This window comes from Ambystoma mexicanum, chromosome 7q (assembly GCF_040938575.1).
Source record: "Ambystoma mexicanum isolate Mex_15411 chromosome 7q, UKY_AmexF1_1, whole genome shotgun sequence".
Taxonomy (NCBI): domain Eukaryota; kingdom Metazoa; phylum Chordata; class Amphibia; order Caudata; family Ambystomatidae; genus Ambystoma; species Ambystoma mexicanum.
Window position 1 is genome coordinate 1,092,868,691 of NC_090941.1, and position 22,107 is coordinate 1,092,890,797.

At 49.0% G+C, this 22,107-nt stretch overlaps 1 protein-coding gene across 1 annotated transcript in view; it reads left to right on the forward strand.

Annotated features, from left to right (window-relative positions):
- LOC138528198 (transient receptor potential cation channel subfamily M member 2-like) overlaps positions 1-22,107 on the forward strand; it is a 602,757-nt gene that overhangs the window by 456,367 nt on the left and 124,283 nt on the right. The window contains exons 18-20 of the mRNA XM_069639650.1: positions 8,455-8,573; positions 12,269-12,401; positions 12,490-12,661. Of these exons, the coding sequence (XP_069495751.1) occupies positions 8,455-8,573; positions 12,269-12,401; positions 12,490-12,661 (424 nt within the window). The remainder of the gene's footprint in view (positions 1-8,454; positions 8,574-12,268; positions 12,402-12,489; positions 12,662-22,107) is intronic.

Sequence of the window (22,107 nt, forward strand, 5' to 3'; positions counted from 1 at the left end):
GCAGCTGTCTGAACCTGGCATTCCTAGAAACTTTTTTCGTGTATTGGAGGGTTCTATTCCATTCTCCCTCCTGGAAGGGCTGCTGGAGCTCCTCTTCCCACTTTGCCCGCACGTTCAGTGTCTTCCTATTAGTGGTACCCAGTAGTTGCTCGTAGAGCCTGGACACGGTGTGTCCTCCTTCAGAAATGTCATACCAGGTATCCAGCGCACCCCCAGTATCCTCTCCCTCCGCCTCTGGCATGGTTTCCCACCTCTTCTTTATTGCTTGTACTAAGCTGTTATACAGGATGAACTGGCCCTTGTGCACCTCCTGCTCCTCCACCAGGGACTGGAATCCGACCCACTGTCCTTCTTGCCACAGGTCCCCTATTTGGGCTACCCCCTTGTCCTCCCATTGTGCCCTGTACGTGGCCAGGCTTGTTATGCGGGTATCTACCATACCCGCCAAGGGGATCTGTCTCGAGCAGGGGTCCTGCATGCCTTGCGTCTTCCAGGCTCTTTCCCATAGCGTTCGGCCCAGCTGGGCCATGTTAGGAAGAGCCCTAGCGTGGGCAGCTGGCATCCACAGGAGTTCCCTCAGGTAATATTGCCTGAGTGCTGGTCGGAGAAGAATTGCGTCAATGGAGATATCCTCCCCAGCCATCTCGCCACAAATTGGAGTTGTGCCGCCAGGTAGTAATGCCAGAAGTCCGGGAGTTTAATGCCCCCCCACTCGTGGCTCCTCTGTAGTGTAGTCAGTGCTACCCTGTTTCTCCCCCCTCCCCACAGGAAGGTCCTCACCAAGGTGTGCAAGCGTTTAAAGAAAGCTCCCGGGATGTTGTAAGGGATATTGGTAAAATAATATAGGAGCCGGGGCAGGACCGTCATCTTCAATAAGGCCGCTCGACCTATCATCCCCAGTGGTAGGGTCTTCCAGAACTGCATGGCGTGCTCAATTTTGTTCAGGGCCGCCTGCGTGTTGGCTATGTGTGTGTCCGTGGTATCATGGTAAATGTCCACCCCCAAGTATCTAAAGGTGGTCGGGGTCCATGTGAGGCCCAGATGCGGCAGTTGGTCTGGTGGCACTTTTCGCAGGCCCGCCAGGGGGAACAGTGAGGATTTCTCCCTGTTAACAGTGATTCCCGATAGTCTACCGAATGCCCCTAGTGCCTCGAGTAATTCTCGCAGATGGGTGCGTGGGTTCTGGACGTAGAGCAGTATGTCGTCTGCGTAGATCGATATCTGGTGTGTCACCCCGTCAATCGCTATGCCCGTATCCATATAATCCATTCTTAGGAAAGCCGCGAATGGCTCCAAAGCTAGAATATATAACATTGGTGACAGCGGGCACCCTTGTTTCGTACCTCGCCCTATGCTCCATTTCCCGGAGACAAGCCTACCCGTCTTGACCCTTGCTCTCGGGTCTTTGTAGAGCAACTTTATCCATCGAAGGAACCCCTGCCCTATCCCAAAGTGGGCGAGTGCTCCCAAAAGCCAGTCCCAGCTCACCGAATCAAACGCTTTTATCGCATCTAGTGAAGCTACTGCGCACTCCCCCTCTACTTGGTTAGTCCTATCAATGACGTAATGGAGTCTCCGGAGATTCCATGTCGTGTTCCGTTCAGGTACATACCCTGTCTGGTCAGTGTGGATCAGGGTGGGTATCACTCTCTTGAGTCGGTTAGCTAATGCCGCTGTTAGGATCTTGGAGTCCTGGTTTATCAGGGAAATTGGTCTATAAGACCCGCACTCGAGGGGTGGTTTCCCTGGTTTAAGTATTGGCACTATAATGGATTCCGACATGCTATTCAGGAGCCTCCCCGTCTGATATGCCTCCTCCAATGTTTCCAGCAATCTAGGGGCTAAACTGTCTCTGTACTTCTTATAGAATTCCCCCGGTAGCCCATCCAGCCCCGGGGTCTTCCCTGTCGGCAGTTGAGTGATTACTTCCGCCAGTTCCTCCACTGTGAGGGGACCATCCAGCATTTGGGCCTGCTCCTCGGTGAGTTGCAGGAGCCTGATTTCCGCGAAGGCATCCTCCAGGTCCCCCTCCTCCCCCTCTTGGACTTTTGTGTACAGCTTCTCGTAAAATTGCGAGAACACCGCGTTTATACCCTCCTGGGACCTTACCACCTCCCCTTGACTATTCTGGATTGCATTAATTGGTTCTCGCTTGGCCTCCTGCTTGGTTAGCCAGGCCAGGAGCCTGCCGGGCTTATCCCCCTCTGCGTGCAGCCTCTGTATGTACTTCCCATAATCTAGGCGCCCTAGTCTTTCCCAAGTCACCATGCACTGTTGCCGCAGGGTGGTAAGATCATCCTGCTCTCCTCCGTTCTCCCCCGCCCGTTTCTCGGCCCTCTCAATCTTCCTTTCTAACGCATCCAGTTGTGTTAGGGTTTCCCTCCTGAGTCCTCCCGTCTTACCCATTGCCGCACCTCTGACTACCACCTTAAGGGCCTCCCAGATCGTCACCGTGCTGTCCACGCTACCCGAGTTATACTCAAAGTAGTCTTCTATCGTGCTTTGGATATGTTCCTGGAATTCCCCGTCCTGCAGTGCTTCTGCCCTTAGTTTCCATGTGGGCGTGGGGGCCCCCCTGTGTGTATGTACCCATGTGACTCTCAGGGGGGTGTGATCAGACAGGGTTCGTGCATGTATATGTGCCCCAGTGAATTCGCCTAGTGTTTCCCTTCCCGTGAAAAGGTAATCAATCCGCGTGAATGTCCCATGCGGAGCACTGTAATGTGTGTATCCCCTTTCCCCCTCATGTACCTTCCTCCAGATGTCTTCCAGTTCCAGCTGGTCCATTATCTTCCGTAACCTCCGTGCTGGTGGCGCTGGTCGTCTATGCTTGTCGTCCGACCTGTCTAGTCGGGGTTCCAGTGCGCAATTGTGGTCTCCAGCCCAGATGATCGTAGCGTTCCTGTACGGGGCCAGCCGGGGCGTGAGTGACTCAAAGAAGGCTGTTGCGTCATGATTGGGGGCATTTTTGTTCACCAGGCACACCTCCCGGTTTTCCAGCATTCCGTGGACGATCAGGACCCTACCCTCAGTGTCCTTTTCCTGGTTGATGAGCTGGAATGGGATGCTCGGAGCGATCCAAGTCATCACCCCCCTTGCGTAGTTAGAGTACGTTGAGCTGTACATCTGACCTCCCCATTTCTTGGCCACCTTGGTTTGTTTTCCGACCGTCAGGTGCGTCTCTTGCAGCATTGCAACGTGGGCTCTGGTTTTATTTAACCAGGTGTAGACCCTCAGCCTCTTGACGTATGCATTTAGCCCTCTAACATTCCATGTGACGATGTTTAGGTCATTTCGGTTCTTGTGGGGCAGGCGTTAGTGGCCCTCTCCGTCCCATGGGCCCGTACACTTTCATGTCCTTTTGGCGTGCCTCTTCCGGGGGTCCTCGTCCCGCATCTCTCCTGTGATACTTTGTGTGGTTCACACGTCCTCCTTCCCCCGCGTTTCCCCGGGGTGTAGCTGATCTTGCGGTTCTTGGATTCGGTTTTTTATTGGTGTTTTCCTTCAGTGCGCTTCGCTGACCCCTGGCACCCGGGGTCTGCCCCGCGTGTCCACCTTCCGTGCCTTCGCCGTGGTTTCTTTGTCTGCCATGTCCTTTTTTCCTCATGCCTTCACCCCGCAAACTTAGCCTCCTAACAACTGTAACTAAAAACAACAACAACAAACGCCCAGCCTCCCTCCCCCTGCTCGGGCCCCACCGCTCTCCAGGTGCCGCCTTCTTTCCCTCAGGCGCACTTGTCGCGGCGTAGTGCCTTAGAACTGGCACTATAAACATTGTCTCTGCTTGGGGTTCCTACTGTGGGTCTTGGCGGTCCAGTTCCAGAAGTCTTGTACTCCCAGTATAATTCCTTGGTTTAGGCCTTGAACTCGTGAGCTGTTGGTTATCCTGCTCTTTCACTTTTCCATAGGGAGTATCCCTGTGTCTTCTTTCCCGTTTTGTCTTAAATTAGTTGCAGTGAGGTGGTGTAGCAGCCTGCGGCTCGCTGCAGTGTTCCTCAGATTTTGTCTCGCCCAGTTTTGCCGGGCGCCTGGGTCTTGCGTTCCATCTTCAATCTCCTTCTCTGCCACGTCGGGGCGCCTCTCTATTCCGTCTGTTCCCCCCTTCCGGCTGCGGGAACCCTTGTTGGTCCATCCACAGTTGGGCGTCCGCTGTGGTCTCAAAGATCTGTGTCCTTCCGTTATGTAGCACTTTGAGCTTAGCCGGGTATAGTAGCATGAACTTCACGCCCGCAGCCCGAAGGCGGTCTTTGGTCGGCCAGAACTGAGCTCTCTGCCTTTGCACGAGCGCCGTGTAGTCTGGGTAAATGGTTATCCTGGCTCCATTCCGGGTTATGACTCCACCGTCTCTCGAGAACGCCAGGATTTTTTCCCTGTCTTTAAAGTTCATGATCTTTGCGATCATAGGCCTCGGTGGTGCCCCCGGGCGTGGTTTCTTAGTTAATGCTCTATGTGCCCTTTCCACAACGAAACCCTGGGACAGGGTCCCGGCTCCCACCGCTTGGATCAGTAAGTTCTCGATGTAGTTCGTGGGATCTCTGCCTTCCTCCCCCTCCGGCAGCCCCACTATGCGTACATTGTTGCGTCTAGCCCTGCTTTCCGCGTCTTCGGCTCTGCGTTCTAGCGTACTGATGCGTTCCAGTGCCTCTGACATTTGTGATTGGGAGGTGGTCATATCCGCTGTATTACTCTGTACCTGTTGTTCTACCGTTGTCACTCTCTCCGCCAGGTTTCTCGTGTCTTGCCGAAGCAGCCCCACGTCTACGATTACTGCATCCAGCTTGCCTTCTATCGAAGTCTTCAGTGCTTCTATGGCCTCCAGGATACTTCCTTCCACCTGTTTGATCTCTCCTTGCGCCACTTGTGATGTTGCCGTGTCCATTTCAGCTGCCTCGGGCATGTTGGTTTCGGTTGCTGTATGCCAGTATGCGGATCCTGCTCCTGAAGTTTCGTAGTGGTGGCCTATCATTGTTGCGTTGGGCCGGGGTCTTTACTGTGGTCTTCCTCTTATGGGTAGCCTCACCCCGTCTTCCGTGGGGTGGTGTGCCCCTGGCTATTTCTTCCGTGCAGGTGTGTGTGGGAGTAGGCCCGCCAGTTGTGTGGTTCGTGGCACTCCCAGGGTCTCTGTCAAGACTGTTGAGTGGGCTGTGTCCTCCCACATATGTCCTATGATCCCCAGGGCGGGCCCGGGGTCGGGCGTTCAACCAACCTCTCTGGTGTGGCCCTGCTGTCCGTCGCCGTTCGCCCCAGTGTGTGTGCCCCAGTGTGTGTGTTGGCGGAAACTGGCGGAAACCGGCCTGTCACAGACGTATCACCATCCGTTGCGTCCGCTATGAGCCCAGGCACCTCTTCAAGGGAGTGTCCAACGGTCCCCAGGTCGGGGCCGGACACTCCGTTCACCCCCTTCGTCCTCTGGCCTTGGGGTCTCTTTTCTTTTCCCCGGCTGGGGCTCCCGGCGCCCCGACTACCAGCCTCCGCTCGGGCCTACTGTCGGGGGGGCCGTGGGCACCCGCGCCCCTCTCTGTCTGCCCTGGCACGGCGCTGCGGCACGTCTTCCGGGCTCCTTTCTTCTGCGGTGGCTGTTCCGTCTCCCGCAGCGGCCAGTCCTCCAAAGGGTTCCCGGCTGGAGCCCTCGGCGTCCTCACCTCCAGCCCCCCTTGCTGACTGTCAGGGGGGGCGCACCTTCCAGGCCTCCGACTCCGCCGCTGCCCGCCTGGTCTCTTCCCGCTCTGCCGCGGCCTGTGCTACGGTCTGTGGGCGTTCGCGCCTCCTCAGTCTATCTCGGCACAGCGCTGCGGCGCGTATCTCGGTCTTCTTTCTTCTCCCGGGCGGCTCGGTGGTCTTCACTGGGCTGGTTGTCCGCCGGCGGCGCCCCCGGGTCCTGTCTTCCTTCCTCCTGCACCCGCCTTCTTCTCCGTGGCGAGCGGCCTTTTCAGCGAGGCACGCCCGCCATTTTGCGTGGTGGTACCGCGTATCTCGCGCTCTCCGTTTCAGCCTTCTCAGTCACCGATTTTCCTCGAACTTTCTTCTGCGTGTTCTCTGGGCTTTCCGATGCCTTCCCCAACTTTTTTCTGTCGTTTCCCTTCTATTTATGGCCTTTTTGCAGGATCTGTCTCCGGATCGAGTGGGAGCTCTCCAAGACTAGCTCACGCTCGCATGGCCGCCAAGCCACGCCCCCCCTGCAATGTTGTCCTTATTGGGATCCATTTGAACTAAGTCTGAGATCTGATACGATGAAGCGCTCTATGGTCATCTAGGTTAAAGGCAGCAGCAAGGCTTCTGATGGGACCTTAAGACTTTGATCTCCAGCAGCTTCTTCCAGATGACGGTCAATGCAGTGCTTGAGCTGGGCGAGGATGAGAAGCCGTCTGCACCTCATCAAGAGGGCCTTAACTCTCTAGCTTGCTGTGGCACGAAACCATTGTGGGTCTTTCTCTTTCAGAGAAGTTGGTGATGGACTTGCCTTACCAGGAACATTTTTTGAATCCAATGCTTCTTCAGAGTGACATGTACCATCTTCTTTCATGAGGGTGAAATATCTGAAAGAGGCCTTATCATTCACTCAGTGTGTTTGTCTGTGTTAGGATGGCTGCGGGACAGGGGGTACCAGTCAGAAACTAGATGTCTTATGTTGGATGGTCACAATTCCAGAGATATTGTAAAAGACAGGAAGGATATCAGGGGTTCTTATCATTTTTCGGACTTTTTTCCCTGCCCATGTTGATCTTGTTCTGAAAATGTTATACTAGAAAACCACGGAGGGACTGTGAGTTCAGCTCCGAAGCTGCAGAGATCTGTTGCACCTATGAGTAGAGCACAACATTATAAAAGGGGCAGAAGAATATTATTTATATGTTTTTGATGTGGTCAGTGGGTCAGGATTGGCTCTCGTATCTAATCATAACCGGTTCCTCAATAGTTTGATACTTCTAACGTAAAATAATGTCCTGCCATAGTGACCCAGCTGATTTACCTCCCAAAGTTGGGAGCTTTAAGAAACTGGTCTGGAGGGTGCTGGATTTCCTCAGCATATCCCTCCATTGCTTGTTTTTCTTTTTCCTGCTTTCTGTTGTTCAACTCCGCAAAGTTATCTATTAGTGTAAGATGTATACAGGATCTGTACCCAAGAACGGTGTCAGTGCTTCCTCTGTGACACTCAGAAATTCACATTCTGCAGCCCAGTTGGGTGTGTTCTAGAATACACAAACTCCAGTTCATATGGGAGAACCATGTTTGTGGAAAACCTGTGTTACAGAAGGCATTCCAAACTCCTACTCTTTTTGACTGCCAGAGAAACAAAGCTCACCCAATAGGTTTCAGAGACCTGACTCAGAACCTTCTGGAAATCTCCAGTCCCAGGGTTCACCCGGGGTCCAACCCCACATTCAAATCCTTAATCTTCTATTGTTGAAGTGTCCACGCCAAGTGATGTCTCTGAGCAAGCAGCATTATCATTGCTCAGAACCAGCTGCCTAAAGCCGCCCTTGCCTATTTGTTAATGTACCATCTGTTCTTCCAACTGAGGCCGCATAAGCTGTGCTAACAACCCTAAGGGATGTGGTCTCATAATGGCACTTATACATCAAAATGTATCTCTGCTAAAATGTCCAAGCTGTAAAGAAAATGTCATGAAAAACATCAATCAGAAGAAACATAAAACAGTGTCATGATTAGACACAAAATGCATAAAAAGGAATGCAACATTATTATAAACACCATGCCTGTTAATAGAGTTTTTCTCTGCAAGTATGTGGTGCTTTTGCCCCTGCAGACTGCCGGGTAACTCCAAGTCTCTAGTAGCCAACCCTCCTCCAGTCCTGGAAATGTTCAAGAAATAATGTTGCACAAGTTAAACTAATCCCTCCTTTAAGACATCAGGCCCTTTAAGGAATCGGTGTGTTTCGGTGGGCAGAGCCACACTCACCTGTGGCACCGAGCAGGTTTTGTTGTGGTGGCGAGGGGGGTCCACTGTGTTGCTGAGCCCTGCTCCATGTTGGGGCACACCTACTTCTTGCCATGCAATCCTTACTCCATGTCCCCTGACAACTGTTCCACATGTGTAACCTCAGTTCAACAATTTGCTTGAAAGAGAAAGGCTGATGGCAGGACTATTTCTTTTATCTGACCAACAGTGTGGATCTTGACACTGACCTTTATTAAATATTCAATCCCAAATAATTAGTCCAATCTGTTGAATATTTCCCGCCCAAAAATATCCCATGTGAATAGTTTTAATATTTCTATATGATATTGTAGAATATAAGGGAAACAAAATAAAAGTCCCAAAAAATGTCAGTGTGGGCCGTGGTAGTCACACTTTGCAAAATGTGAGAACCGCGCCATCACCACACTGCACTTCTGCCAGCAAGACCTTTAGGTCTATGGTGTCTCTGGAGTATGGGTTCATGCAAATAGGTGAATATCCTTCAGTTGTCTTCTGTTTCCTTCCCCCCACAGTGCTTCTATGATCCGGAGGGTACGGGATTTAAGAATAGATGCCTGTTGTATATCAGCAAGTTCTGGAACCAGGTGGATGCTCTGGGTCTCATCTTGTTCGTCACGGGGCTGGCCTGCAGGTTGGTAGTGAGTTTCATGCTCTGTTGGCTATTTCTCAAGAGGCTTGCCCATACAAGTGAGTTAAGTAAAACCGTGTATAGGTTCCACAGAGTCAATGACAGACCATGCCAATAATCTGCACATCGTATTTGAAGCGCTGCCTGACCCTGTAGAGTGCTCAGGAAGAGCGAGTGAAGCTCATGTCCTGCCCAAACCACCATCAGAAACAGACTACGAGCAAATTTACTTCTGTTAGCGCAGGATTCCCTTTTGAGGGGTTCTGTAGTCTCATTAATGGGAACCAACACGTTTTGCTTTTACCCACTTTACTTTTTTGGGTTTTCTAATTTATTTTGGTAGTCCGAGGGACTTCTGTTGAAGTCCTCCTGCTGCTACATGCTGCATGACCTTACTTCTGCTTTATGGTATTGGGTTGCCCATACGGTGCCTAGTCACAGGGGTGCCTCTCACTTTTGCCCTAGGCTGATTTTATGTCTGTAAAGTAATTTTAGGGGGTAGGCTGGTGGTAGCTAATATTTATTTTTGGCTTCAACGGGGGTGTAAGCCGATTCACCTCTCTAGTAGCCCAATGCACTTTTATGGAAGCAATCAAGGTACTAATGGGTATTTACAATTCATACTCTCTGCCATTTTGTTTTAGGAGCTCACTTGTTCAGGGAAAACATGAGGCAGGCCTTAAAAGTGGCTGTTCTGCCCAGGTGGGCTCCCTGGAAGCCCAAGATGGCAGCCTCCATAGTCTTTAGACTTGTTTTGACTAGTTCCTGGGCCTCTACTCTTCCCCTGAGGGTGATCCTGGGTGTTGGGTGGTTTATGGGGCCAACAGGATTATCTGTCTGCCAAATCCTTTGTTTTAAATTCCAAATAGGATTGGTGGAGCCCTGTGAGTGAAGGAATGCGTGGGGGAAACCCTGTTCCTGAGCTAAAATTCTTAAGTCATTAACTCGTTTTTTTAAAAACGATTTAACAATAGATCGGTTTAGAAAGACCGCTCTGTGACCACGATTTAGAAAGACCGCTCTGTGGTCACACAGAACGGTCTTTCTAAACTGAACTGTCAGCCCCTGCAACGCACACGAGTGGTGCAGGGGCTGACAGGCATGCCAGGACCTGGATGCGCCGTCGGGGGAGAACCGGTAAGTTTTTGTGTTTGTGTATCTGTTGCGTGTATCTGTTTATGTTGGGGGAGTCTTGGGTGGTGCGGGAGGCGGCCGGGGCTGAGGGAGGGAGGTTCGGTGGTGTAATCCCTCGATTTTAGACTAACATGACCAGAGAGGGTGGGGGCAGGCATGGAAGGGGGGCAAAGCAATTTTTCCGTTTCACCTTTTGTAGACCGCCTAAAATCAGCTGAAGAAAATCAGTCTTTTTGTAAGGCAACCTACAAAAAGACATAGAACCGAGTGAAGTCCTGCTGGATTTTTGCAAAGGGGGCAGGTATGCTTACCCACTCGAGAATTTCCTGCCTTTTCCTGCTGTTGCTGCATTTCTAGGCCATCTTCTGGCCATACTGGCTGAATGCAGTGGTCTGGGCATAGCTTCTGATTGGGTTTTTAGCGGCTGGGCGTCCTCCCCGAGGTTGCCTCATCCTGATACTGGTCCTTCTCATCTTTCCATGAAAACAGCCTAAATCTCTCCATCTCTAAAGAAACCCGGGAGCGGGGGAAAGGGCGTTGATAACCTTATCAAATCCTCCCACATCACGCACCTTTTTTCCTTGGTAAAGCCTTCCCCAGCTTCATAATTAAGCGGACCACCACATACGCCACCAGGGCTGCTGATGCAGTACCAAGACTGGCACCATGAGGGTATTGATGAGGCCCTTGAGATCACCAAGAAGGGTGGCCAAGCCTCTCATGCCTCTCTTTTGAGGGACCTCCCCCGGCACTGAACACAATCTCTGTGGAGATCCCTTCCAACACCTAATACAATCAGAAACAAAGACTCTCGTGCACCTCCACAATAATAATAATGTCTCTGCCTCTTTTTTCCTCCTTCAATAGCACAATGTTAACCTTTGGCACCAATAACCCACTTTATTGTCACTGGTGCACTTTACAGCTAATTAGTAACATAACATAGCATGAAATCAGTTTAATGAAATAGAATTGCAGCCTCCGAGCTATTTTGAGTGGTACGTTATGTCATGTTATGTTTTGTTGATTTATACCATGCACCGCTACCGCCCAAGGGCAGTCTCCAGGTGCTCACGTGGGTCTGCAAGAAAGAGGACACGGTTGGATAGCACGGGAAGAATGATAGGATAGGTCCAGAACCAGGAGAAACTGGCTTGTGTGTGTGTTGGCTTGCAGAGGGTAGGTTGCATTCAATGGCTTGTTGTAGCCGTACGGGTATGGTCCAATGCCTGGGATGCTTTCTGTGTGGCCGTTTGTTGTGTTGGGGTGTATCTGTGTGTTTTATGTGTAGATTGCTGGTATTTAGGGTTGTGCGCCCGGGCTTGTTGTATCCACCCGCGTAAGGCTCAATGCCTGGGATGTTTCTATGTGACAGTTTGTTATGTAGGGACATGTATGTGTTTTATGTGTAGATTGGCAGTTGTTTAACGTTGTGCGCATTGGCTTGTTGTGTCCATACGGGGAAGGTCCATCGTCCAAGTTTGTTTGTTGTAAGTGTGTGTTGCTTGTGTTGGATGTGTGTTACGGTATAGGTTGGCTAGCCCAGTGGGCGTGCATAGTTTGGGTGGTGTTTTTGAGGAAGTAGAAGCTGGGTAGTTAGTCCTTTGGCTGCTCACTAAGTTCTTCTATGCAGCTAGTCTACACAGTCCTATCTGTTGTGACAAATGACTAATCTCCATAATTCTGTCTAAGTGTGATGCATGGCTAAACTTCACATTTCGCTCTAAGTGTGACGCATGGCTAAACTTCATAATTCTATCTAAGTTTGATGCATGGCTAAACTTCACATTTCACTCTGAAGTGTGAGGCATGCATAATCTTCACAATTCCCTCTAAGTGTGACGCATGTTTACTCTTCGCAATTCTATCTGAATGGGACACATGGCTAAAATAGGGGCGCAACAGTAAATGCAGTAACACCTAGATTTGGGACATCTGGATTGGGGCAGAATGGCCTAGAATGGGGGTAAAGTTCAGAAAATGGTTGCAAAACATTATAGATTAAACAATCATCACTCTTATTGCTGAACGGGATTTCTGGAGACTTTGCACAGAACTGGATTTTACATGCAAGACCTTTCTCTACATTTACATGACTCTAAAGACCTGACAAGCTCACAAACCATTGTGCGACTTCAGTCAGATCTTCTTCCCTGATTGGAGAACCCTAAATGTCACACACTGATGAGAATTATATCAAGGATAAGCCAGAATAGAAGCGCACACTGTTCACGTTTCCTTTTCACCACTCATGTGACCCCGTTCTTAGTGTCTAAAAAAGGGCCGTAAGTGTTTCAAACTCCTAAAGTGCAGGCAAAGGTATTCATTGAAATGCACTGTTATGATGAAGAGAGTATCTCTTTGGATCCATTACTCCACTCTGACACCCATGGACTCACTCCTCCCCTGGCCTGCTGTATGAGCAAAGGAAGAAATATAGACCAATGATGACCATGACGCGTCAGCCCCCAAGGTCATGTATTGACTTGAGAAGGAGGAAGTCTTATTCTTTATATGAGAGTTGTACAATAGGATGATTTAGGGCTTGTTTTTTCCTATTTCAGATTTTTCTCGATCACCCTCTACTTGGGCAGAATTTTACTGTCTCTAGATTTCATCATCTTCTGCATCCGTCTAATGCATATTTTTACCGTCAGTAAAGTCCTTGGGCCCAAGATCATCATGATGCAGAGAATGGTAAACCTTGATGTGCATGCAAGCTCTGTGCTAAGAAAAGCCCATGGCTCCCCCTCAGATTTCTAAACATTGTTTCTCTGGCTTCCAGATGAAGGACATCTTCTTCTTCCTCTTCCTATTGGCTGTGTGGATCGTCTCGTACGGCGTTGCCAAGCAGGCCATCCTGGTCCACAATGAAGATCGCCTGGACTGGATTCTGCGTAGTGTTGTTTACCAGCCCTTCCTCACCCTCTTCGGACAAATCCCAACTGATGTCGAACGTAAGCAGCAAAAGACTCGCTCGTTCTGATTTCCCTTGAGCCACCATTGAGATTTGCCTTTGTCTTCGCTTCAGTCCCTGAACTGTTGGGCAGTCAGTGAATCTTTCTGCTCATGGTTGGTGACATAAAATACAGGACTGATTATGGGATGATGTCATTCACAGTGTATTAGATTATACATCTCAGTATATTACAAATATGGCATAATTTCAGTGATGTTTGGTGGCACATGATAGGCTGATAGCAATGTGTTTAATGTACTTTACTGCACTGGAAAGCAAGTCTCTTGATATCTGAGGGAGTATTTTACAGTATGTTAAGTGGATTTATACCATGCACCGCTACCGCCCAAGGGCAGTCTCCAGGTGCTCACTTGGCTCTGCAAGAAAGAGCACTGTCTTGGTAACTGAGGGAAGAGTGATAGGATAGGTCCAGAATCAGGAGAAACTGGCGTCTTTGTGCGTTGGCTTGCAAATGGTTGGTTCTGTGCACTGGCTTATTGTATCCGTACAGGTAAGATGCAATTCCTGTGTTGTTTCTATGTGACTTCGAGGTAGGGTCTCATGCAGTTGAACACAGTAGGTTCAAGGACTTGCGTATAGAAGGGCATATGGGAGACAGGCCATTATACAACTGGGTAATCATTTGTGATGTTTTTGGCAGATGGTGTTTTCAGGATGGGTAGGAGGGTAGCTATCTTGGAGCAAGCTGGGATGGTCCAGGGGCTAGCGGTAGGTTTAATAAAGGAGATGAAAGAGCAGGTAAGGGGTGACGCTACTTAATTGTCTTTGGTGCAAATGGGTGCACTGGAGCACAAGTGAGGTTGTTAGATCGGAAAATGGATATGAGTTCAGTTGTGTTGATGTACGAAAAATGATTGTAGAGTGTGTACAATGAGAGAGGTGGGGGAGAGAGTTGTGAATGTTGTAAAAGTGCCTCTTATATGAGAACAGATGGGTGAGAAGCAGAAGGCAAACTCACCTGTATGGCAAGAAGAGGAGATGAAGTGGGGATGGGGGCTAGCTAGCATAATCTGGAGGTCTGAGAATAGCTTGCAAAGTGAGAGTACAGTCACAAGATGAATCTACTGCAGTAGTTAAGATTTTAGTTTGTTGGGGCGAGCTAACGAGCATTCTTTGTTGGTGCAAGGAGAGTGGGACAGCAAGACCTTCCCCATCTGTGCAGATGGAGGTGCATGGTATTTTTCAGCCGTTGGGTCAGTGATGACATCCAGGGTAGAGAGAGGGCAAGATGGAGTGAAAGAGCTATTAAAGAAAGAGCTCCCCCAAACAATGATTTGACATTTGCTTTATTGAAAGCTGTGCAGGTCCATGTGCGTAGCGGGACCTGGTGCTGAGTGTAAACCAGGTAAGCAGACTCCAGCATTGACTTTGGATTGGGGCTTCTTGACAATCTCCGAACAGACACCAACAATCTAGGCGATCAACATTCATGTTTGATGTGGTGCTTTTGTGGAAGGACCTGCTTACCGTCAACAAAGTAGGGAGGGCTACGTGCCGCCTCCCCAGTCATCATTTCTCTGGCACCTCATTCCAACATGGTGGAGTGAATACTTATTTCTTTGGGCAGCAGGACCTGAGATTGGACCAATCATTAATGAGTAATTATGCACCATAATGGAGGGAATTACAACAACCAGCCGTTGAATTCTTGAGGAGGTGGACCTAGTATGTCAGGACCAATCCTGGGTTATGAAGTAGGAAGGAAGGAAGGAAATCAGGCCCACAAATCAGAAACCACATTGAATCACTCACTCACCCAATCAGCCAGAGTATAAAAGGGAACAGAAGCTGACTGATTTGCAGTGAGAAAAGTCCTCGTTCCTAACAGAGAATTTTGACCAGAGAGAGAAAACAATAAAAGGAGAAAGAGCAGTGGTGTGGCCAAGCCAAGGGGCCAGGTAGAATGTACCTGTGGGCAGGCGAGTAGACTGCGCCAGTTGAGCCACAGCTTGAGGATAGCCAAGTCTGTAAAACAGTAGAACTGTATAATCCAGGTAGCCTGATTTTAAGGACTGGAAAAGAAGTGCTCCCTGAACCCCCCCTAAAACCTTTTAAGAAAGGGTGAGTGGAGGCAGGCTGTGAGCTATATCCCAGACAATGGCGAGACTAGCAAGGCCACCTGCACAAACAAAGTAACACTTGCTAATTTTGACCTAAGTAAAGGGCTAGAGCCTCTATCCAGGAGTAGCCATATTGGGGGGGGGTCGGATAGCAACATGTGTTTATCTGCTAAATATGCCTATGGCAAGCGTGTGGGGTTGACCCTTGAGCTCTTGCCCAAGTAGCTTGTCAGACCCTTGCCTTGTCTTTGCCGCAAACATATCACTTCACTTGATAATGCAAGCTCCCGGTCCAAGCCAAGATAAAGACCCCAATCTCAACTGGAAGCCAAACCTTGTGAAAGAAGTATGCAGGCGTCCTTAAACTCCTTAGGCTGTGAGCTTTGGCTGGACATGATCCTGAGTGGATGACTGAGAACCTTTGCTTCTCCTTGAGAGCAGGGAATGGCGCTGGACCTCCAGTCGATTAGATTAGGAACCTTCGAAAAGGTTCCTTATCTAAGGTTTGGACTATTCCTCTGTGAGGACAATGCCCTCCTGAGCGGTGCTGCACCCTGTAGGTCATCCTCCAATCCATCCTCAAGAAATTGAAGGGGGCTTCTCTGCCTCAGACCCAGAGGAGAACCGCTTCACCTCCAAGAGAGAGGGTTGTTTGGGATTCAAAATATTCCTATTCAATCTAAACAGAGGACCAGGAAGTTCCTTTTTACTTTGGATTATCTGTTGGGTTTGTGTTTCCCCTTTGACTTTGAGGATAAAACACATTATGTGTACCCCAATATCAAGGTATCTTTGTGGTCTGCTCCTTCCTACTCATGCAATGAGAACATGTGTGAAAGGGGCAGAGCTTCACATTTTGGTTGAGGATGAAGCTGAGCTATAACAAGCCTAGAACAAACAGACTTTAAAAAAGTTAGACAACTCAGTGATGGGGAGAGTTGGCAAGGAAGGTCCACCTGTGTGTGTGGGAAACTGTGAGAGCATCCTGGCTTGACTGCAAGTGAGAAGAAGCTTAATGTGTCTAGCAGAGCTCCCACAGCAGCCCTGACATGGCAGCATACACTACAACCACTGAGGTAAGCCAGGACTCTGTGAGGGACCTTTAGCTCTCCCTTTGGTAGCTTAGACCAAGCTCAAAGTTTAACGCCCAAGATGCTAGTCAGTGCATGAAAAAGTGACACCAGTTGAAAATAGTCAAGAGATAATTGTCTATTGTCCACAAAATGAGTGGTATAAAATACTAAGGAGCTCATTTTCTAGTCTCCTGTAATTCGGCAGCAGGACAATACACTTTCACGTACACAGTCTCTGCCACTGTATTTTCCTCACTTGCACAGTGAAGTGTAAAAGAGGAGGGTACAAAGGTGCCCTACAACCATGTAGGCCGCCTTTTTGCACTCCGCTATGCAAATTGAGTAAACGCTGCCTGCCTGCCATGTATGTTGGATAGGAAGTTTACAATGGAGTCTGCCTGCTTTTTGCTGGTGCAAACAACAGCGTATTCCATAGGAATCCCCAACATTTGCACCAGCATGAAAATGGATGCTGACGCAAATGCTGGAGTATTTGCATGGCGGTGGCGAAGGGAGTTACGGAAATGTAAGTTACATTCCTCCTCTTCTCTCCGGCATACATGGGCCTCATCACGAGTTGAGCGGTAACCCCCGGCGCTATTAGCGCCGGATCACGGGTTTGGCGGCAATGGAATTCCCTATTCCCCACTGAGCCCATTCGGGAATGCCCCATTCCCCATTGGGCTCAAGGGGGGAATTTTCGGCGGATTTCACCCCAGCTCAGAGTGTCATGATGCCTACCTCCAAGGAGCCGAGTCCGACCCAGCAACCCCAGAGGCAGGCATCATTCCCCCCAGGGAAGTGCCAGCGGGCCCAAGCTGGGGCCCTTTGGACACAGTCCTGGCGCCAGGCTCATAAAGCTAGACATGTGTTCAAGTGTTTCAATGTGCACTTACCTGATGCAGACCATGCTGCTACATCCAGATCCTCTATTTAAGCTATATAAACCACACCCGATCAGCAACTCTTGCTTCGCGTTGTTCTGCTCCTCGCAGCTGGACGCTCACCGTGTCTGCTCCTGCATCTGGACTTCAGCCACGCCTGTCAGCATCCTGGGTCACCTGCAAAGGGAGATAAGAGAGAATTGGAGAGAAAGAAGACCTTACCTGCTAAAGCTGTATCACGGAGACATCACACCGACGATCCTGAAAGGGAAGACATCATTTTTAAAAGCATTTCGTTTCGATCGCTGCAGCGCTGCATTTCACTCACCTTTCCTGGGCACCTCCATCTTCAGCAGCGATCATCCGGATCCGCAGCCACTTCCCAGTGCCTAGAGAGAAAAAGACAATAACACAAGGTGAGAGAAGGAAGGGAATAGGAAAAGCTCAGTTTCCTTCTAAGACTTACCAATTGGGTCATTCCCATTTCATTTCGGGTCCTGCCGCTTCCTGGCATTCCGGACCCCGGCCCCTATGGGGAAAAAAGACAAAGACATTGAATGAGCGAATGCAAAGACATTACCCGAACGCTTATCCAGAACTTACCTGTCATTTATTGGAACTGCACGTTTCACTTCGGGTCGGCGCCATATCTCCGGCATTCCGAACCCCGGCCCCCTAAGGGGAAAAAGACATAAGCGTTAGCGCTTGCTGCAATAAGACAATGAACATTATTATTAAGCTTGAACTTTTGAACTTGCAACAGAACTCTTACAGCGCCTTACCTGAATAGTCAAGTTTATTTGAACTTCCATCAAACCTCAATCCAGTGAAGTAACTGGGTTTCAACGCGCCCCTGCATCAGAAGCAGGATGGAGAACTCATCCTTCCAGACCCTAAGGTGAGACTTCACGGGGAATCGTGGAAGGGTATCGTGGAGGGTTGGAAGGAAGTGGGAGGCTTGAGCATTATTCCGTCAGTAGGTAATACTCCCTTTTCACGCATAGGGGAATATTCCTACGAGCCAGAGAAGCCAGAGTAGAGGGGCCCTACCTGTCCATCTTCAGAGTCCTGCGCTTCACCATTGAAGAAGCATCAGCACTCGAAGCCATACCTGCGCCTCCGTGGGAATCAGGTGAGCGTGACAGAACGCGAAGCCTACCCACAATTTCCCACCCGGGCGCTATGGAGACTTCCGAGACAGATCTGCTGGCCCAGCTTTTGGGAGAATTACGGGCAGAAGTGCACTCAGCCCGCCAGGAGACTAACGCTCTCAAAAGAGAACTGATCCTATCCAAGGAAAGCACAGATGACCTGGCCAAAAGGTTATTGCAGGCCCAGGCAGGGCACACTCCTTTACCTAATTCCGGAGGTACTTCCACATCAATGGGTTTGAATAACCCGGTACAAATCAATCTACCTGGACACATGCCTTTGGCCCCGCCTGAACGTTTTGCGGGGGATCCCAAGAAATATGCCGTCTTTATGAACCAATGTCGTTTACACTTTCTATGCAGACCTGGGCCTTCCCTAACGACCAGACCAAGGTAGCCTTTATACTATCTTACCTCAGTGGCAGTGCTGCCGATTGGTCTATTCCATTGGTAAATCAGGATGATCCCATTCTCCAGAATTTTCAGGGTTTCCAGGCCAGCATGGAAAGATTGTTTGCTCGACACTCTCAAGGACAGGCCCTTGATAACAAACTGCTATCCTTACGACAAGGTAATCAGGATCTCCTGTCCTATGTTGCCACCTTTAATAGACTGGTTGTGGAAACTGGATGGCCAGAAAACAAAAGGATCACATTGTTTCATCGAGGCCTGCGCGGAGAGCTTAAGGATGTTCTAGCTCAGATAGTAGATCCACCCCAGGTCTGCGCAGACTACATAGACTTGGTGGTTCAACTTGATCACAGACTTCAAAATAGAAAAGCAGATCGGTTCAAGTACGAAACCCGAGTACCGATCAAAACCCACGCCAACTTCAAGAGTACCGACGTATCCGAACCTATGCAAATCGGCGGTGTTAAAGGACCATTAACGCAGAAGGAACGAGAGAGAAGACGGCAAATGCAACTTTGTCTGTATTGCGGGACTTCCGGTCACTTTCTTCGAAATTGTCCGGTTAAACCACCTAAGAAGGTGGTTGGAGCCACTGATAACGATTTATTGACACCTGATTCGGGAAACGACCTAGCCCGACAAGCGTAGGTGTCCGCTTGCCGAGCTTGAAAACAGATTCTTTGACCTCGCATTTTGTCATGCCAATGGTGCTCGTGGACCCAAAACAGCCTCAGCAGTTGCATGCTATAAAAGCATACATTGACAGTGGAGCTATTGGAAATTACATAGACCGTGAATTGGCTTCCAGGATTAAGCTCCCTCTCAGCCCGAAAATAACCCAAGATGTCATTACTACAGTAGATGGAACCGAAATAGCCTCAGGGCCTGTAACGCATTCCACTGTTGAAATGACACTGGTGGGTCAGGATGGACATAGGCAAACAATCGTGTTTGATGTGATCAAGGCCCCACAATTTCAAGTAATTCTTGGAATTCCTTGGTTAGAAACACATAATCCCAGAATTGACTGGCGAGCAAAGAAGATAAGTTTTCCTGATTGTGAACCAACTTGTTATCCAAGAAATCCAGTTATGGGTCTAGCCTCAGCAACTTCCACCCCTGTACAACTACCGTCAGAATACCAAGAATTCCAAGACGTTTTTCAGAAGGAACAGGCTAACACGTTACCTCCCCATCGGTCTTATGATTGCCAAATCGATCTGGTACCCAATGCTCAACTACCTTGTAGTAGGATTTATGCTCTTACGGAACCTGAGAACCTGCATTTGCGTCAGTATTTAGATCAGTACCTAGCCAATGGTTTTATTCGCCCGTCCAAGTCTCCTGTCTCCTCAGCTTTGTTCTTCGTGCCGAAAAAAGAGGGCGACCTTAGAACATGTATAGACCATCGCGCCCTAAATCAAATAACGATTAAGAATCGTTATCCTCTGCCCCTGATCCCTGAGCTTATCGACCAGGTGAAAGACGCTTGTGTGTACACCAAGTTAGATCTTCAAGGAGCTTATCACCTGGTACGTATAAAAGAAGGCGACGAATGGAAGACTGCATTCCGCACCAAATTTGGGCTCTTCGAATATCAGGTGATGCCCTTCGGTTTGTGCAATGCACCTGCCTCCTTTCAGTACTTTATGAATGATGTTCTTTGGGAACTTATCGATGTCTGTGTCATTGTTTATATTGACGACATCCTGGTGTACTCTTCTTCAGAGTCCGATCACAGAAAACATGTTAGGGCAGTTCTTGAGAAATTGCGCCAGCACAGACTATTTGCAAAGCTCGAAAAAATGCGTTTTTCATACCACAGAAGTTGAGTTTCTCGGATTCATCCTGACACCACAAGGAGTCCGAATGGACTCGCAAAAGGTGGACGCCATCCTCAAATGGCCATCTCCTAGCTCGGTGAAGGGAGTTCAGAGCATGCTCGGCTTCGCCAATTTCTATCGAAGATTCATCCCGGAATTTTCCCGAACAGTCCAACCCATCACAGCTCTCCTAAAGAAAAACAAACGCTTTGAATGGACTCTTGAGGCTGAACAAGACTTTCAGGACCTGAAAACCAAATTCACCTCTGCACCTGTATTAAAGCACCCGCACCCAGATCTCCCTTATATTGTGGAAACCGACGCATCCAGTTCGGCCATGGGAGCTGTCCTGTCGCAAAGAGACCCAGAAACTAACCAACTACACCCAGTGGCCTTTTGGTCCAGGAAATTTTTTCCTCCTGAAATCAACTACGCAATTACCGACAAAGAGTTACTGGCTATTAAATCTGCTTTCAAGGCTTGGCGTCACTACCTTCTCGGGGCAAGACACCATCACCGTAATTACGGACCACAGAAATTTACAGTATTTAAAGACGGCTAAAGCGCAATCTTCACGACAACTCTGATGGGCTCTATTCTTTGCGGAATTTGATTTTGTAATTACCTATCGCCCTGGCTGCAAGAATGGTAAAGCGGGCGCCTTATCCCGGATTGGCATGGAAGAACCCAATTCGAGTTTAGAACCTGTGCCAATCATACCTGAACAAAGAATCTTAGGCCTAACTTCATTGCAAACTATTGAGGACATCCAAACGCAAGTAAAACAACTTCTAGACTCTTCAGCCTTACTGGAATGGAGTCAAAAAGGTCCTCATTACACCGTTAAGGATGATTTACCCTACTTCCAGGAGCGGTTGTTTCTGCCAAGTAAAGAATTGCAAGAACTTGTTATTGCCCATCATCATGAATCATTAATGGAAGGACACCCTGGTATCGCTAAAACGGAGGAAAAAATCAAACGCCACTTCTGGTGGCCTTCTTGGAGAAAAGACATAAAGTCTTTTGTATTGTCTTGCGGAATTTGCGCCCAAAACAAGGGTCAAAAGAAAAGGCCAGCCGGCCTACTTCAACCCTTGGATATTCCACCGGCACCATGGCACACCTTGTCAATGGACTTTATAACTGACCTGCCTCCTTGTGCTGGTTACAACACTATTCTTGTAATTGTGGATCTATTCTCCAAAATGGCCCACTTTATCCCTTTAAAAGGTTTGCCTTCAGCTTCCACCTTGGCCAAGGAATTTCTGGAGAATATAGTTCGCATACATGGTTTCCCTTCCATATTAGTCTCGGATCGTGGAAGTCAATTTATCTCCCATTTTTGGAAGAAGTGTTGCCAACTAGCACAAATAGATGTGCGGTTATCCACCAGCCACCACCCCCAGACCGACGGACAAACCGAGAGAACCAATCAGACTCTTGAGCAATATCTTCGGTGCATGTTACACCAATCCGAGTTAAATTGGAAAGACATCCTTTGGATCGCAGAATATGCATACAACAATTCAGTGCATTCTGGAACCGGACAAACTCCTTTTTATACTTTGTATGGTCACCATCCTCAGACCTCTGACCTAGATCCACCTCTGACCCTGGAAATGCCCGCAGTAAATCATTTGCATTCCACAATAACCCGAGCCTTCAAAGAAGCTGCAACTCATTTACAGCAAGCCAAGAAAAAGTATAAAGAAAACGCTGATTTGCACCGAAGTAAAACTCCTCCTTACCAAGTAGGAGACCAGGTATGGCTAGCAACGAAACATTTACCCCTCAAGGGCCCGCGAACCTTCAATCCCAGATTCATAGGTCCTTATCCCATCAAGGCTATAATCAATCCCGTGGCCTTTAAACTGGATTTACCTTCCAACATGCGTATTCATCCAGTTTTTCATGCATCACTTTTGAAGCCAGTACAACCAGGGACCCGACTGTCCAAGCCTCCAGACCCAGTTCAAATTGGAGGTGAATTAGATTTCGAGGTTAAAGGTATTTTAGACTCC